This window comes from Habropoda laboriosa, unplaced genomic scaffold (assembly GCF_001263275.1).
Source record: "Habropoda laboriosa isolate 0110345459 unplaced genomic scaffold, ASM126327v1 scaffold153, whole genome shotgun sequence".
NCBI lineage: Eukaryota > Metazoa > Arthropoda > Insecta > Hymenoptera > Apidae > Habropoda > Habropoda laboriosa.
The window spans coordinates 335,252-353,482 of NW_017100272.1; the positions used below are offsets into that span (position 1 = coordinate 335,252).

At 41.9% G+C, this 18,231-nt stretch overlaps 3 protein-coding genes across 3 annotated transcripts in view; 2 read left to right on the forward strand and 1 right to left on the reverse strand.

The window, feature by feature from the left end:
- The window catches only part of LOC108573532 (TSC22 domain family protein 1), a 101,659-nt gene extending 94,287 nt beyond the window's left edge, over positions 1-7,372 (forward strand). Inside the window, exons 5-7 of the mRNA XM_017935993.1 lie at positions 4,790-4,948; positions 5,664-6,018; positions 6,979-7,372. Of these exons, the coding sequence (XP_017791482.1) occupies positions 4,790-4,948; positions 5,664-6,018; positions 6,979-7,372 (908 nt within the window). The remainder of the gene's footprint in view (positions 1-4,789; positions 4,949-5,663; positions 6,019-6,978) is intronic.
- A 7,585-nt stretch (positions 7,373-14,957) lies between these two features.
- LOC108573517 (queuine tRNA-ribosyltransferase subunit QTRTD1 homolog) lies at positions 14,958-16,687 on the forward strand. Its single transcript, XM_017935977.1, has 7 exons — positions 14,958-14,988; positions 15,094-15,225; positions 15,285-15,434; positions 15,512-15,976; positions 16,039-16,241; positions 16,300-16,425; positions 16,507-16,687. The coding sequence occupies exons 2-7, from the start codon at positions 15,109-15,111 to the stop codon at positions 16,685-16,687; spliced, it is 1,242 nt and encodes a 413-aa protein (XP_017791466.1). The 5' UTR covers positions 14,958-14,988; positions 15,094-15,108.
- Positions 16,688-16,774: 87 nt separating this feature from the next.
- LOC108573529 (ZZ-type zinc finger-containing protein 3) lies at positions 16,775-18,214 on the reverse strand. The gene is made up of 5 exons (XM_017935990.1): positions 17,825-18,214; positions 17,596-17,752; positions 17,294-17,535; positions 17,098-17,223; positions 16,775-17,026 (listed from the first exon to the last, which is right to left on the reverse strand). Exons 1-5 carry the CDS (start codon positions 18,212-18,214, stop codon positions 16,775-16,777), a joined length of 1,167 nt encoding a protein of 388 aa, XP_017791479.1.
- Between the last annotated feature and the right edge of the window lie 17 nt (positions 18,215-18,231).

Consider the following 18,231-nt stretch of genomic DNA (forward strand, 5'->3'; position numbering starts at 1 on the left):
TGAACAGTCCAAGTATGCAAACTTTGTTGGAAGAAAAGAAGAAACACACGCGTGGAACACAGCTTAAATTTCAAATCTTGGAAAGTTTCAATTAGAATATCGTAAATTCGAGAGTTTAAGTAAGCCTTAAATTACTCGCTACAGAGGAAATCACTATAGACTTAATCCTACCGTTTCCTTCTTCCTCGAGTTTCTATTAATTACTCTGGAACCGCAGAACGTTTAGCGCGTAGCCGAGGTAACCGTGTCCACCGCGGCTTTATTTATTCACGGGGCCTATGTAAACTTGTCAGCGATGAAATTATAGCTGTACTTCGCCACTATGGATATAATTGTAATTTCTGGGATAAGAGATAGAGGGGAAGTTAGACCAGAAGTGAGACTTGTTGGTTGAATAACCGCATACACTCGCGGTGATGTGTTGCGCGACGAGCAATTTGGTCGCGGAGCGGGGAAAGAAAGAAGGAATTAATGAAACATCGTTGAAGTGTAGAACCGTGCGTAAGAATCGCGGCGAGAATGCCAACGGACAAGAGAGGCGTTAATGGACGGCTGAAAAGGGGCTGTTGCGCAAAAAAGAGGAGAGACCCGTACTCACGTTAGGTTCCCCGGGCCGATCGACGGGACACAATGGCGATTCGAGAGCCGGGGTAGAATAGGTGAATCGAATGCGTTAATCGGCTTATCGCGCGTTCCACCGGTCGATACGCCGAATCAGCCGCTGCTCCCTCGAGAAGTCAACGACAGCGATCCCGTGTGCTCGTTCGGAGGGTACCCTTTGTCACCTTTTTACGCGTTTAAACCTCGTTCGTGAGACAAAAAGATCGTTCCTGTTGTTTTGAGAAGGAAATGTTATTGTTCGAATTTCAATCTCTTTTATGCGTTTTAATATTTTTTTAGTAAGTTCAGGATGTGACCCACTGTGGGTCATCGAAAGAGGCTCTTATTTGCCTTCGTGACCCACTGATGGGACATGGATGACAAAAAAGATTGAATATCTGGCGTGACCCACGGTGGGTCATCGAGAGGTGCTCTATTTCCGCCGAAGTGACCCACCGGTGGGTCATTGCAAAAAGAAATTGAATAAACGTCCCCACATAACACAGAATATTAAAATATGATATCTCAATGAGCACGAATATTTAAAAAAGTGAGAAAATTAAAAACTGAAAAATGACAAATTTGGATGAAATCGACCCATGGGGATTAACATACTTATTATTCCAAGGCAAGGATCGACAGATATTCCACACAAGCGTACAGAAATCCCCGACCCTAGGTAAAAGAATCCCGCTAAACACAAAGACACGTTCTTAATCCAGGGAATTCCAGAAACGGTCGTGCCTAACCTATGTTTTTCTCACATCAATGAAAATCTTTCTGACATGATGACGCACGTGGAAGAGTGTGAAGGGCCGTGAAAGCCTGGCCAGGGAGGAAGCATCAGGCGGGGAATCGGCTCGAATCTAACGAGCACGCACGGCTGCCGGGAAATAGAATCCGGCCTGTGCAGGCGTTCGAATCTCCTAGAGATCCGTGAGTCCCCGAACATTTGCCCCCTGCTGTCACGACACGCCAACGATTTTCACGCGTCCCGTTTGCCGGGCTAACGCATCCGTGGACCAATTAATATTCGAACCATCTAATCCAGCAAATCACGCGGTGTAACGCGTCGAGAAGAGGGCGACACGAAGCGACAGCCTGGAAAACGAACGGATCCTGTTACCTCACCTCTGCCGAGAATAGGTGGGAAGTATATGGTGTAATCGCGCCGAAACTGGCTCACGTGTCACCCACGGTGCGTGGACCGCGAGAAACAGGACGTACGGGATCCTTTGTGACAGTTCGACGTACAATTATAAACGAGGATCGATCGAGAATCGTGGGAGGGACGTTAGAGGCAAACTCCGACGAGCGCGACGATAAATCGACACCGCCTTATTTACGATAGCAATAAACGGCTTAACGCTTGCCGCGGAATGCTAAATTGCTGTTCGTCCAGGAGGATGCGTACGCCAACTGAATACCCATGGAACGTTGCGTATACGACGATAAATAACGCGATTACCGGCCGCGCACGCTCGTCTCTCGGCGTAATCGATTGCAACTTGGATTTCTAGGCGCTCGCGCGCAAATGAAGTCGCGCGCCTCTTATCCTCGTGCTGTTGATGGAGCACCAAAGGCAACAGCCACGTAGAAGTGGCTGCCCATGGGGATTAACATACTTATTATTCCAAGGCAAGGATCGACAGATATTCCACACAAGCGTACAGAAATCCCCGACCCTAGGTAAAAGAATCCCGCTAAACACAAAGACACGTTCTTAATCCAGGGAATTCCAGAAACGGTCGTGCCTAACCTATGTTTTTCTCACATCAATGAAAATCTTTCTGACATGATGACGCACGTGGAAGAGTGTGAAGGGCCGTGAAAGCCTGGCCAGGGAGGAAGCATCAGGCGGGGAATCGGCTCGAATCTAACGAGCACGCACGGCTGCCGGGAAATAGAATCCGGCCTGTGCAGGCGTTCGAATCTCCTAGAGATCCGTGAGTCCCCGAACATTTGCCCCCTGCTGTCACGACACGCCAACGATTTTCACGCGTCCCGTTTGCCGGGCTAACGCATCCGTGGACCAATTAATATTCGAACCATCTAATCCAGCAAATCACGCGGTGTAACGCGTCGAGAAGAGGGCGACACGAAGCGACAGCCTGGAAAACGAACGGATCCTGTTACCTCACCTCTGCCGAGAATAGGTGGGAAGTATATGGTGTAATCGCGCCGAAACTGGCTCACGTGTCACCCACGGTGCGTGGACCGCGAGAAACAGGACGTACGGGATCCTTTGTGACAGTTCGACGTACAATTATAAACGAGGATCGATCGAGAATCGTGGGAGGGACGTTAGAGGCAAACTCCGACGAGCGCGACGATAAATCGACACCGCCTTATTTACGATAGCAATAAACGGCTTAACGCTTGCCGCGGAATGCTAAATTGCTGTTCGTCCAGGAGGATGCGTACGCCAACTGAATACCCATGGAACGTTGCGTATACGACGATAAATAACGCGATTACCGGCCGCGCACGCTCGTCTCTCGGCGTAATCGATTGCAACTTGGATTTCTAGGCGCTCGCGCGCAAATGAAGTCGCGCGCCTCTTATCCTCGTGCTGTTGATGGAGCACCAAAGGCAACAGCCACGTAGAAGTGGCTGGTAACGAATGGAAGGTTGATTAGGGTCGCGGTGAACGTTGTCCACGGCAATTGAAATCTTTGAAAGTCGTCAGGAAAGCTGTTGGTAATTGGTCCCGATCTCTCTTCAGTTCACGTGTCTTCTCCTCGTCTTGGAAGAGTAACGAACAATTTCCACGGAGGATAATGGTGGGCAAATTTGTACAGACAGCGGGTTGTCTTTTCATCGTCGATGAAAATGTTCGAAACTCTCGATGAACCGATGATTCATTTCTCTCTGTACGTACATACACACGTATACTCGTTAAAATGCATTAACCACCAGCACGCGTGAAAAGAGTTCTCGCGGTTGGAGGACCGTGGATTTCGCGTCTCCCATTACCAGGCAATCTCGCGGTGAGCCCAGGTTTGCCTAGATCCTAATTATGTAAATTACAGTGTAACGGCTCGTTATAAATATCCAAGGTACACGGTGCCTTGTAAAAGGAAGAATTAAATTTCTCCTCGGGTACGTCACCCTGCTTTTCATTCTGGAACGTCCGCAGAGAGAGCGCATCACCGATTATCCCTCGCGAGGAGCGCTTCTCTGCAGCAGCTTCTCGGAAGAGGAGGAAGAAAATAGCGTCTAGACGAGAGTGGCCAGCGAAGATTATACCTCGTTGCAGCACGGGCAACACACTCGTGCGTGAGAGCTGGTGCGGAAGGGTATATATACCGCGATAAACGAGAACCAGTCTCTCTGTATCTTCTGGCAAGTGACAGCCGCCAAGGCGCGTTGCGACGCGCGCCAGCGAGCCAGTCCGCTCCAGGACGACGAAAAGCATCGCGACGGGGAAGGACAACGACGACGTCAACGACGAAGGCACGGGAACGAGGCGAGAGAGGCGTACGTGCGTAGGTTATGAGGCAAGACCGATGAGAAAGAGAGACACCATGGGATTCCCATAATCTCGTTTTTTCTCCGCGGCATTCTCATGCCCACTTACCGCGAGGCGGCACCTCTGATCTATGAATTCCGAATTCCTTTTCTCTCTCTCTCTCTCCAAGTGTCTCCTTCTTTCTTCACCTTTCTCCATCCTACCCCGGTTCCTTCCACCCGCCCCAGCTACTCTCTTACCATCAACCCCAAACCACGCCGCGTTTCTATGAGGGCCGTGGACAGCACGATGACGGGCGTACAATGGGGGCTATACAGAAAACAGCCGCTTTTTTTCCTCCTTCTCCATTTCTCTCCGTCCCTTTTTATCCTTGGCACGGAGAGCTCATGTCATAATGCGGTGATTCGGGTACGTGTATACATACACGCGCGTTGTAATGTATATCTATGCACGTGACCGTTGTATAGTTGCACGGTGGTACGTGTGTAGTTAGGTACGGAGGACGGGCGCAGTCGTGTAACGTAACAGGATTCTGTCCAAGCTCACCTGGCACTTCACGAGCTTCATCTCTCGAACCGTGGATTCGTGAACCTTCTTCCCTTCAATGAAACTCGAGCGCGACTTTCGTTTATGATCCATGTGCCAACGGATTTTCCAACGCAGAGACTCACGTGGGACTAATCTTTTCTTCTTGGCTTTTTTTCCCTTCTGTTCCAGCGAGTTGCTGTAGCGTCGGCGTCGAGGACTCGAACGCTCAGGAAGCCGGTGGCCCAGGTGGCGGAGGCGGAGCAGGCGGTGGAGTGGCCGTTATACCCGACCGGCCGCCCCTTGAACTCGATAAACTGCCGCCTTATCACGATGTCGCTCCTAGTCCTGGTACGCGTCACTGCAAGTTATTAATTAGTGAATCTTTTGCGGTAATTTGAGTACTTGGGTATATCGAGTACTTCAGGTATCTCGGGGTACACGGGAAGTGGGGTTTTTGGATACTCGAGTGCTTAGATGTTCGCGTGTTTGGACACTTGGATGCTTGGATGTTAGAGGGTTTAGATATTTAGGTATTCTGGTACTAGTGTTTGGGTAGTCGGAGAACTTAGGTACCAGAGCGCTTCAGTTTTCGGAAACTTGGGTACCTGAGCGCTTGAGTACTCAGGAACTTCGGTGCTTAAATACTTTGGTACCAGAGCGCTTGAGTACTCGGGAATTTTGGTACCAGAGCGCTTGAGTACTCGGGAACTTGGGTACCAGAGCGCTTGAGCACTCAGGAACTTGGGTACCTGAGCGCTTGAGTACTCGGAAACTTGGGTACCAGAGCGCTTGAGGTCCCGGGAATTTAGATACCAGAGCGCTTGAGTTCTCGGGAACTTGAGTACCAGAGCGCTTGAGAACTCGATCGCTTGAATACTCAGGTACCTTTAAATCTGGAATACTTAGACACCCAAATATCTGAGCACTCCAATACTTAGACACTCGAACGTTTACCCACTCAGGTATTCTATTAACAGAATACTCAAGTACCCGAGTACCAGTACTCGATAATTGACACAGCGAGAGCCGCGATTTCTATGGTTCCACGGGGATTTGATTCAAGGGCACAATGTGTGGTCGTGGTTAGGCTCGCGACGCGGCGGCGGTACACCGGGAGTCGTCACGACACCCCTGTCGCTTCCGCAACACAGACGGGCGATGAATCTCCCGGTGGAGAACCACTACACCCACATGCAAACGGACGAGGCTCTGTACGCAGAACTGGACTCTCAGGCCGCGAGCTACGCGAGCGATCTTCAGCTACAAATGAGAGGAAGCTCGACGTACGGTACAACTTCCGGCGGTCAGGACGACGAGTACCACGAGCTAGACGCCGCGAGGTTACATCGTCATTACGGTGGTAGCAACGGTGACGGATCATTACAAAGGGACACGCTTCGTACGCGGCACAGTAAAAGGTAAATTAATCTTCGTAATTAAGTTTTTCGCAAAGGAGCAACCTATTGCTCGCGTAGTTATACTCGTCGTGCACGTTTTCTACAAGGCAATGACTACGCGCCTCCGAACAAACCACGCCCTCGTGAATCTTCGTGGCATTACGGTTTAATAATTTCAATCGATAGGCGGATAGGCTCTGACGTCTTTGTTCCATATCGTTGTTTTGCGCGTAGTTAAAGCATGTACGATCAGTGGGCTTGATTGCGTATCAATGCTATGCTATTTAACCGTACTTGTTCCATCACTATTAAACGTAATAGAGTAGAAATAGTTACGATCTATTCGATCGTTACTACAATTTACGATTTAACTACCGCGATCCTATTTCAGGGAAGCTCTATTAAATCCCAATTATTTCCTTGGCCTTGGTAATCCATTAGCAATTCGCGTTATTCTTTCTTCCGTCGGAACTAATGGAACCTCATATCCCAGTGGGAAATTATCCCAGGTACCGCGGGAGACTTTTTTTCACTTCTCCTTGGATAAACGTATGCGACTGATTGCAGGACATCAACGTCCATATGCGGCAGGTTATATATTACCTGGAAATACACCTGATTAGAATGTACCGTTATGAAATCACGCATAATTATCTTGTCAATGTAGATTTCTGTTACTTAATTAAACATAAATTCGTAGAACGAGAAATAGATCATTCCGCTACGGCCCTGGGGGATCTAGAACATCAACATTCGTTATCGTAAATGTATTCGTGTAACTATACAGTTGTTCGGAAATATTAAGAGCTACGTACCTGTATTACCAGAGATATAACCTGTATATGTATATGTATATATTTTTCACCTCGCTATTACCACCATTCCCACAATCTCGATATCGATGCGCAGCTTCGAACACGTAGAACAGGTTGATCGATCAACTTTTTGGTGTTTACCATGATCGTGATACGATTTTTCCAGGTTACAAGAACCGGATTACGAGATGTACGAGAATGGACCATCGACGCCTGTTCCGCCAGGTCAGATGCAACATCATCATCATCACCATCACCATCACAATCACCATCATCATCACCAGGACCTGCGGATCGGTAGCAGAAACGGCGATCATCCGTCGTACCAAAACACAGCGTACACCGGAAGCGACGCGGAACCGGATGGTCCAACTTTGAGCAGCGCGCCAAGCAGCGCTTACTACAGCGACCTGAGCTCGAATTCAGCGAATCAACAGATGCCCGCAGCTGCGTCTTCAGGGAATAACACGAATATCCATCTGAATCCGCAGGGTCTGGAAACGCCTCAGTATCGACTGGCGGCGATAAACGAGAGCTCGGTGCCTTCGGACTATATCTAGGATCGAATCTGTGGAATTGTGCGAATGAACAACGTGTGAGAAGTTTATCGAATAGAAGTGTTGTTCAAGTGTATCGATAAGAGATCATCCCAGTGTTTTCTCGTTAATTAAGACTGTTAATAAAGAAGAAGATAGGGGCTGTAGAAGTTGAAGACTGAAGCTATCGATGACAATCAAGGCTCAGGAATGTTTGTATAAGAAGTACGAAGAGTTGAATCTTGCCTTTCAGCGTCGCTAATTTCCACGACAGAATTCTATCGAAGAATAGAGAAAGGAAGAAGTATCTATCTGATATTGCAAATCGAGTCGGTTGTTGCACAACGAAGTTCGCTTCTCCTTTTTCTTCGCTTTGTGCTGAACAAAGTAGTGCCATAAATATTTTCAGTCTAGAGTTTGTACCCTTGTCTCGCGAATATGCAACTACTTCTCGACAACTGATACTATCCATAAGAGGACGACGAACTATTAGAGATCCAGAAACTAATGGTTGCGTAATGAAATTTTCGTGCAGCTGGTAGAACAACATCCAGAACAGATTACAAACTGCATTTACAATCACGTTATTGTTCTCCTCTCAGGGAATGGCCGTCCACGGCGAATTAGTCTACTGGCTTATTAATGCGCCAACGTATCTCTCTCCCGAGATATACACCGAGTAATGAGTATTGTTCTTATTGCTGTTAACGCGGCGGTGCAACCAGGAGAACGCCGAAACAATGGATTCGTGAGCGTTGCTTCGCGGTCCCCGGACGTGTTTAATCTGCGTTTAGCCAGGGTTCATCGGCGAGACGCGAAATGAGAGGAAAGGGAATGAGAGGAGCGCGGCTCGCAAATGCACGAAACCGAATCGGAATGAAGTTGTTTCGGAGAACAGGTGTTTCTGTAATTTGACGTTCGAGGGGTTTCAGTAAAAGCGCCTTCGGCAACGTCCGTTCTGTTTTTGCATTTCAAGAGAACTCTCGAACGACAAGCGATATTTCTCCTTTACGATATTTTGTAATGTTTTCTTTTTTATCTTCTGTCGATGTTATAGAAATTGTTCCGCGTCGTTAACCCTTAACTGGATCCTTAGAGACGAATATGTCCTCTGAAGTATGATCGATACGACGCTGAAAAATGTAGAAATTTCTCGTTGATGTATCGTTCATCGTACGACAGAATCGTTCTTCGTGATAGATTCCACGTGATAATATTTAATCAGATAAAATACCCACTTTACCGGTAGAGGGTTAACTGTCGCAAAACTCGTTCCGACGTGGTGTAGCCAAAGGGAGACTGTTTCGCGCAGCATCGTGTGAAAGTATTCGTCACTGAATCGTTAAACAGGATTCTACCGGGGTCCGTCAGGCTCAATCGTTTATCTTCGACCCTCGTTCGACGGTAGAATTAATTCGTTTCACCCGATTCGGCAGGACTCGTTTAATCGTCGCCGTCGTGTTCTCTTAATTACCTTCCCTCGGACAGTCCCGATTGTTCCTTCGACAGAACACGAACTGGAGGAGAGACGTTCTACCTCGAGATTCTCTCTCTGCCGCGCCCGCGTTTACGTCTTTCATTTGTATCTCACCTGCGCCAGCTTGTCGGCGCGCGATCGCCGCACACTTTCGGGACGCGGTTACTCTCTTTCCTCTGTAACCGACGAATTTACTTGTTTTCTCTTTTTCAACGCTCGACGCGAGTCCTGGATGCATTTTAATTGGCGCGAAAATTCAAATGTGCGAGAAATTCGCCGATTCCTCGGTCAAACTTGACGCGTTAGCTGTCTTAAACAAAATTTGTAATAGATTCTAGATAAAGAAAAGAATATTCATTTTTTTTTTATTTTGAGACGCAGTTACTCTTTCCTTTGTAACCAACGAATTTACTTTCTCTTTTTCGACGCTGACGTGAATCTTCGCTGAATTGTATTTAGCGCGAAAATTCAAATGATGAAACTGCCTTAACCAAAATTAACAATAGATTCCGAATAAAAAAAAAGGATATCTGTTTTTTTATCACTAAGAATTGCGCAGTTTAACAATCGCAATGGTACAGGACAGGTACCGTGTTAACCAGAAACCACCGAAGGCAAACTGTACCCCTTTTTTCGTAATCGTCCGTGTACCCCGGTAAGTCGACGTAAATTGCATCGTGCTACCGCGAGCTCATAAATTACCGCGGCCCTTGGGTTCGCGGTGCACAAAGCAATCGCAACATTTCATTCGCCGAAAAACCGTTCTGCAGCGTAGAATCATTCACAGCTCTCTCCCCCCCTCTCTTTCTTCGTTTAACTATACACACAGGGGAACGTGGAGCGGTGCAACAACAGATGCAACAATGCACTCCCTCGCGGGCACGCAATAATTAATTGCGCCCTCGTGGCCACAATGGCGATAGGGAGAGAAGAACCTTAGTGCCGGCGCATTATTTCGCCGAAAAAAATCCCACGAACGCGCCGCACTGTCGGATGGGTGGTTCTTATCGTGGTCGTGTTACGCGAACGGGAACGTATTATGGAATTCGTTGGTACCTGCGCTTAATTAAGGCCCGCCTTGCTCTCCGCCAAGCTTCTTCCGCATTTGCGCGACGAGCCTTGTATCGGGGTAGACTCGCGAGCGATTCGCAGCTGTGCGAACAAATTTATGTCTCTTCGGCTTAAAAGGTTCCTAGGTAGCGTCGACCGAGGGAACAGATTCAAAAATACGTGGAAATAATTGAGAATATGATAAAGACCGGAGTGTCTCGTAACATAACCTATACTAATTGAATACGTGACGTCACGATTACTTCGACAAGTTCCTATGCACACTCATCGATGTAAAGAATCTCTCTCTCTCTTTCTTTGTCTATCTTGATACGTTCGTAGAATCCTCGAGGAGTCTGTAAATTCTTCGACAAAGTAGGTACAATAACGTTTCCAGGAAGTAATACTCTAAAGACACATTCTCATTTATCGACGAGCACAGCGGGATCGTGGGAATTCAGCCCATTGGATTCCCGCGAATTTCTCGATCGGTAGAGAGAGCCCTCTATAATGGCGGTACAGAGAGCGCGCGCCAAGGGAGGAGCACAGCCGCGTCGGAAGGATACGGCTGTAAGGATGTAGGACCCGCCCTGGCTGGGCACACACCACCTTCTTCGTCCCTGCTACGGGATATATAAATTATACATGTAAATATACGGGCGGCCGGGCCGAGAAAGATCGAACTGTGAGATATCGAGATATGTGTTGGCGACCCGCACACCTCGCCGCTCCTTTACCTCTTGTTGCTCGTACTTCACTCTCTTTCTCTCTCTTTCTTTGTCGTATCTTCCTCTCTCTGTTCACAGGTTACGCCAGCGTGCACGCATAAACTCACGCATCTACGTGCCTATGGCGAATACCTTTGTCGCCACCGAAACGTCCTTATCCCGATGCGCACGCATACCGCTCCCGCTAATTCCTATGCATTTTTCGAATTACCGGTGAAATCGCGAAGCTCGTTGCCTCTGGCGTTCCCACAGCGGAAAAATGTTCACGGAATGAAGCCCCCTGCGCGGTAAAATTGTTCCCCTGGCTGGTTTCGGCGCATCGCGTGCCGCGACGCTGAAACTTTATCGACTGAAAACTGCGAAGAATTTTGGCTCGAGCGAGGGTATAATCGATTTGCGTTCCTTTTCATTCATGAGAAAGTTTCACACTTCTTTACCGATAATGTTGTAGTTAGAATGTGTTTTATCGGCAATGAGTTATTACGGATGTTTGTTCGAGCTGCAAATTCTACGAAGTTTGCAAATTTGAGAATTCCATTCTGTCGCTGGTACGTAGGAATTTATCGATAGATTTTATGTAATATCCTCTGAGCATTAGCGTGCATTTACAGAGTGGCGTAATAACGGTTAGTCGTGTTGAAACACTTGTTGCGTAAAAAACTGTTACCGATCGATTAAAATCATATGCATCGTTACGAAACCGACAGGAAATTGCGGCTTATCGTGGAAACGCCATTTAAATCGCGACACTTGGTGGTACACGTCGGTTGAGAACGGAAGGATCGCGGTCGCTTAGAATCAGGTCGATAATTATGCCGCAGTAAATATGCATTAAGATTTGATTGCATCACTAACGACGTTCCTCTTACAATCGCACGATTCAATTACCGAATTTGCACTTTTATGTGATGTGATGATTCTTGCCTATAATTTTTGTAACTATAGAGAGAGTATAAAGTGTAATATAGTCGTCTAGCTGACTCTAACGCGATAAATAATGTATAAAAATCAAGCGAGTGTGTGAAATTGTATAATAAGCGAAAATTTATATGTTGCTTGTATTGTAATTAACATTAATGTGTTTATCAACGTGAAACGGTGCTAAAAATGAGTTGTCATAATTACAATTAGATTTCTTGTAATTTACTTTATTGCTTACGACTGCCTTTTATAGCTACGGACACATTTCTTACAATTCGTTGGAAGTATTGAAATCCTTCCCCTTTATTTCCCCTTGCAGTTGTTTGTCGACTATTGCATTTATCTAAAAATAGATTAATTTTGTTAATCTTTGCCATCGATTATGCAACGTTCGACAATTTTAACCTGCAAAAAAAATACGCTAGATCTTTTAGTTCGAAAAATTACCCACATAAGCTGTCATACGTGACATTTTTCTGGAATATATTACAATGTAAATTAGACACCCTAGATTGTACATAACATTTCATATTGTATAAACTGAAATTATTTTATTACCGTGTACATAATTGTGAAACGTCTGTGCACAAGGATAAATTCATTCTGTGCACAATTAAGTCAATTGTTGCCCTAAATACGGTCAATTTTCAAAGGCATTGCACTTTTTGTACGTAAGAAATTGTACAGTGAATAAAGATAAATTTCATACCTACGAGGAACTTTTATTCGTTAAACTATAGTACCTACGTCTAGCATGTTCTAAAAAGTGATACTAACTAAAAAATATACTGACTTTTATCAAATAATTTAAACGATTTTGACGACTAGTGATCATGTCAATCACTACCTTATCTTCCCGCCAACTTAGCATAGACGAGATATAGAGTAGATCGTACATCCAATGTATTTTTTTGTCACACGATCTCGGGGTCCTAGAACCCCGTTACCATTTTCGTGTCACAGTCTACTGTATCGATTGAGACTGGTATTATATCACTGCACTATTAGTGGTAGGTATTGAAATCCAGACACGTTTTGGACGGCGTTGGTATTTCAAATCGTATAACAAAAAATCCCTATATATATTTCGTCTGTACTAACACCACAAATGTGTGAATGAATCTATTCTGATTCAATCTAAGAATAACATTTTGGTCTGCTTCAATATTTCAAATAACAAATGCCTATCAGTGTTCTTGTTTTCAATTTCTTTTACTTTAATTTAATAAACTGTTTCGTTAAGTTAAAGCACCCATTAATTGTTTTGAAGATTTCCAATAATTATAAACAACCATCTAAATTGTTTTCTGATAGAAAATATTAATTATTCTATAATTACAATACTTGAAAATAAGCCAGAAACTGTATTTTACTAACTACATTATTAGTACTGTTACAACTATTAAAAAAGAATCATAAGTATCAGTTAAATATAGTAGGGATGACGAGGATAGCACTAGACAAATGAGAAAGACAAGGAAAAGAAATAGGTGTAGACGAGGATAGCACTAGAGAAATAAGCTAGACAAGGAAAGCAATAGGGATAGACAAGGACAGAAAATTTTCAAAGTGAAACTAACACCATCTCGCGTTGGGTGACGTGAACTACGACTTTTTCATAGGAACACAGAATATAAACAGAGGTATTAGACAAGGTAAGCACGAATGTGCGACAAGGATAGAGAGGAAACGTTTCCTATTGGCTGGCGGGCCGCTGGACTCCACCTCCTAAACGCCACATTAAGTCGGCCGGGGAAAAATCATTAATAACTCGATAATTACAATGATTTTGTGATGTTTTAGAATTGAAGAATGTAGAGTAGACCTTGAGTAATTTTCACATATAGTTTTTAATACCCTGAACCTATTCAATAATTAGTTATTAACAATTTTAGTACGTGATGTCGGGAACGATACCGCGTACCGTCAAGCATCTTTATGGTTTTTCAATAATTTCATAGCTTTCTACTAAATTCCTATGGAAATAACTGGATGCATCTGAAAGACAACTCTTTTAGCTACATTCTCATATAATTTTTATTAACATAATCCATGTGGTTTGGCAGTTATTTAACATTCTTTGGGTGAGTATTTCATCCGTCGCATTCAAGCGTTACACATTTTCGGTATTTCAATAGAAATGCGTGACTAGTTATGCACTTTAAAGCATGTAGAATGTAGAATAGACTTTTATTTATATTCTGCAATTATTTTGGTAGCCATAAGTGATGTTGTTTATTGGATATTAGCAATTCTTTACAACAGTTGACTATACTCGAGTACGATGAATAGGTGACTCTTCCATATAATATTTAATAACTCTTAAACTGAACCGAATATGTTAATAAAAATTGCATGAGAATGTATCTAAGGAAGTTACCTTTCAGATGAATATAGTTACTTGCATGAGAATTTAGCAGAAAGCTATGAAATTCTTGAAAAACCGTAAAGATGCTTGACGGTATGCGATATCGTTCTCGACATCACGTACTAAAATTGTTAATAACTAATTATCGACGGGGTCTAGCGCACTAAAAAGTATATGTGAAAGTTTCTGAAGGTCCACTCTACATTCTTCAATTCTAAATGTTCACAAAATCATCTTAATTATTGAGTTATTAATAATTTTTCCCCGGCTGACTTGATGTGGCGTTTAGGAGGTGTAGCTCAGCGGCCCGCCAGCCAATAGGAAGCGTTCTCTCTCTATCCTTCTCGCACACTAGTGCTTTCATTGTCTAATACCTCAGTTTATATTCTGTGTTCCTAGTAACGAGCCGTTAGTTCGCGCAGCCAAACACAAGATGGCGTCAATTTCACTTTGGAAAATTTCTGTCCTTGTCTAACCCTATTCCCTTCCTTGTCTACTTTATTTCTCTAGTGCTATCCTTGTCTACACCTATTTCTTTCCTCGTCTAACTCGTTTCTCTAGTGCTATCCTTGTCTACCCGTATTCTCTTCCTTGTCTTTCTCATTTCTATATTGCTAAAAATATCGACGTATTATCCTTCGTAGTAAGTACGATTAAATATGTTGAATTATGTGGGTAGAATTGTTCATGATCGTTTGACAGCAGTAGAACACGCGTATGTGATGAATCATCTACTAATAAATAATTATGTTACTTTCTTATTTGTAATTTCATAGTTACGTTTAATTCTAATTCCAACCACTACTAATGTAATCTTATTCTGTGCTAAATTGGTAACTTGGGAGCAACACGAAAATGGTAAGGGTCTTCTCAGCCCCCGTGCTGCGGACACAAAATCCGCATAAGATGTTAGGTCTGTCATGTACTTACGTTGTCTGTGGTGTTAGGTTTATCCTATACCTGGTCTGTGATAACGTGCAATGTTTTACCGATAATGTAGGGAATGATAGTAAAATAGTAACGTCTACGATGCGGTAGACGTGGTATGAGATATGCTTTCGTCCAATTTGTATTTCTACAGTTAATTCAAAACCAGGTGAACAGCATGTGGACAGTAGTGAGGTTATCTTGTACTATAGATTCTAATTACTGGACTGTATTTAGTTAAAGTATTTATTAAACCTAATTGTTGTAAAAAAAGGTAATAAAAATCAATATGAAATTCACTACTAATTTCGCAAAACCTTGCGCCGCCCGTATTGGAATACTATCGGAATTTGAAAGAATACCTAACCGTAACTTCGAAACTCCTCTTGTTCTTATTTATACAAAGGTAAAATTAAAACATTTAAAGTATAGCACAATGTTTATTTAAAATTGTACTTTTATTAGGGAGGTTGTGTACCGCATTTAACTAAGGATGTTTTCAAAATGGTTACTTCAAATCCACAATTATTATCTATTTCACTATCTTCTACATTTTCTATGATAGAATCAGTGAGAGATACTAATATTAATTTCGCAGATTTTGTTAGTATGAAGGTATACGGTATTATTATAAATTTTTAACGATATTATTGTAATATCCTTCAATATTTAATGACATGTTTTTATTTTAGGAATACATCAATTTTCTTACAATAAGTGATTCAGCTTATACTACTCCTTCAGGTTTTCAACAGCATCATACTGTTCCTGTATGGACAAGAAATGGAAAATGTGCATTAACAGCTAATCAGTACATGGATATCATTGAAGTATTTAAACCAGACATGTATGTAGCTATGTATGATGGAGACACTAATATAAAAAGTAGTAAAAAAAGAACATCAAAAGCTGTACAACGAAGTACATCATTATTTGAACAGTGTTTCATTAGACATTCTGCATCTGAAAAATTGAAATCCTCAGAAATATTAGGTGCAATTGCAGGTGGTTATGATATACCAGCTAGAACAGTATCAATAAATTATTTAAAAAATAAATCTTTAATTGGATATGTAATTGATGGATTACATAATAATGGACCAGATGTAGTAAATATACCATCAGTACAAATTAAGGCAGTAGTGGAACACACAATGGTAAAATATTTTCAACTATTATACATTATTTACACTATTATATTTTTTTTGTTTTTTTGCAGAATTTGTTACCTGCTGATAAGCTGAAAGTATCAATGGGAAGTTGGAATCCTCTTACAGTATTAAATCTTGTTGAATTAGGTATAGATGTATTTGATACATCATATCCTTATGTAATTACTGAGAATTTACAAGCACTAACTTTTTTATGTGATCGTGATAACTGTAACAATGTAGGGCATGTGATATCATTGGAAGAAGAAAGGTAATGCAGGATTAAATTTATAACTATTCTTTTTTCTAATAATGATTTTTGACAACAGGTATGCAGAAGATTTTTCTCCAATATGCTCTCACTGTGAATGTCTCACATGTAAAAATCATACCAAAGCATATTTACACCATTTATGTAGAACTAAAGAACTACTTCGTGCAGTTCTCTTAATGATGTAAGTTTCAATTACCTAGCAACATTGCAAGTAATTTTTTAATATCACACTATAAATGCATATATTAATTTACATTTACAGACACAATATGCACCAGTACCTTGAATTTTTTAAGATTATTCGCAAAAGTATAAAAGATAATACCTTGGAAGATTGTAAAAAAAAAGTTAATTTAAAATTTAAACAAGAAAATGTCATCCAGACAGATGAACCTACAAATACAGAAGCTATAACGTATAATAACACATACCGTATGTTTTAGAAAATGTTAATAGTTTAATATTAAATTATTTTTACATTCTGTTCTTATAATAAAAATTCTGTTAATGTAAATTTGATAAAATAATAATCATTCAGGTAAAAAATTTGGATCTAAGTAATTATAAGAAGAATTACTAAAACTTTGTGGAAAATAATCTAAGTCGTAACTTCTACTATATTGAGGCGGTTTTACAGGAATCAGTCTATGTAATACATCATGTAGTGGTTTTTCAATTTCCAACTGTGCAACTGCACAATCACTACATAAGTCAATTCCATCTTGGCATTCTGTGCAATGCCACCTTGTACCTGTTAAAGGATCTTCTCCACATATTAAACACTGTAAAAAGCAAGGGGATTATTAAATTTTAAGTTATTTTACAATTTTTTTGTTTTAAACCATTTATATACCTTGTGTCCAACATGCTTATATACAGGAGACGGATTTTGTTCTTTCTCAGTTTTCACTTGTCTTAATAACTCGATTTGTCTCAGTTCGGGATTATCATCAATAATACTATTTCCTGCATCATCTTCCTATAACATAAACAGTATAAATAATAAAAATTAGACATACATGAATATATAAAAATGAAGTAGTACATACAGAGTCTTCTGTAATTGGCTGTTCTTTGCCTTCATCGGGCAGTGTAAAAGACATATCCTGATGTGGAAAGAAAGTAGAACGTTTAAATAATGAATAGTTGTTACGTTGATGCCTGTGACCCATTCCCTTTTTAGCATCCAATTTCATTTTAGGACCTCTGCCAGGTATAGGTAGCCCAGCTCTTAAAAGTTTAATAAAGTATTTCTGGACTCTACTGGAGACTTGCTTTGGAGTTCTGTTACCTAGTCAAAAATTAACATTAATTTATAAATGAAATGAAAGAAGATCTATTAATAATGTACCTAAAGCATTAGCTATTTTGGTCCATCTTCTCATTTCTATATCTTCTGGTGGATATTCAATTAAAAGTTCTTCTAATCTTCTTTGTTCTTCCACTGTCCACAATTGATTAAAGGTCTCTGGTTTACTTTCATCAAAAGCACGTCCTCTCACTAAAATCTGAACACAATAAAAATTAATGCATGTAAAAAATATAATATTTTATTAAGTATATATGTAAGGTATAAGTACCTTTCCATTCTCTTGTTCTGTCTTTGTTTGTACATGGGGCAAAACATGTCCATGTCTTGTTTGTGGCCTCATACGCATATCAGGTGTAGCTATGTTATATTGTACCCAATCAATGTAAGGAATTTCCGCAATTTTTTGCGGTCCTGGTAATTCTGGTAGCTCACCATTTTGTATCTGAGCTACGAAAGATATCGGATCTTTCAGTGCTTTGGAACGTACTGATAAAAGTTTATCCAAATCTTCTATGGCTTGAACCCGTTGCGATTCAAGAATTACGATCGTTTTTAAAAGCGTAGTATAATCTTTATTTCCTTTTAATGCTAAATGATCAGATTCAAAGTAGAATTCACTGGGTTCTTCATCTTGACACTTTTTTTCTTCATCTTCCATCGCTAATCAATGTTTAG

What these genes read in the sequence shown, in the direction of transcription:
- LOC108573517 (XM_017935977.1), top strand. Translation starts at nt 15,109, where the DNA reads ATGAAATTCACTACTAATTTCGCAAAACCTTGCGCCGCCCGTATTGGA. An exon ending in CAGTAGTGGAACACACAATG is followed by an intron (nt 15,977 to 16,038) that starts GTAAAATATTTT and finishes GTTTTTTTGCAG; the next exon opens with AATTTGTTACCTGCTGATAA. An exon ending in CGTGCAGTTCTCTTAATGAT is followed by an intron (nt 16,426 to 16,506) that starts GTAAGTTTCAAT and finishes TTACATTTACAG; the next exon opens with ACACAATATGCACCAGTACC.
- LOC108573529 (XM_017935990.1), bottom strand. Translation starts at nt 18,214, where the DNA reads ATGGAAGATGAAGAAAAAAAGTGTCAAGATGAAGAACCCAGTGAATTC. An exon ending in CAGAACAAGAGAATGGAAAG is followed by an intron (nt 17,753 to 17,824) that starts GTACTTATACCT and finishes TATTGTGTTCAG; the next exon opens with ATTTTAGTGAGAGGACGTGC. An exon ending in ATAAGCATGTTGGACACAAG is followed by an intron (nt 17,027 to 17,097) that starts GTATATAAATGG and finishes TGCTTTTTACAG; the next exon opens with TGTTTAATATGTGGAGAAGA.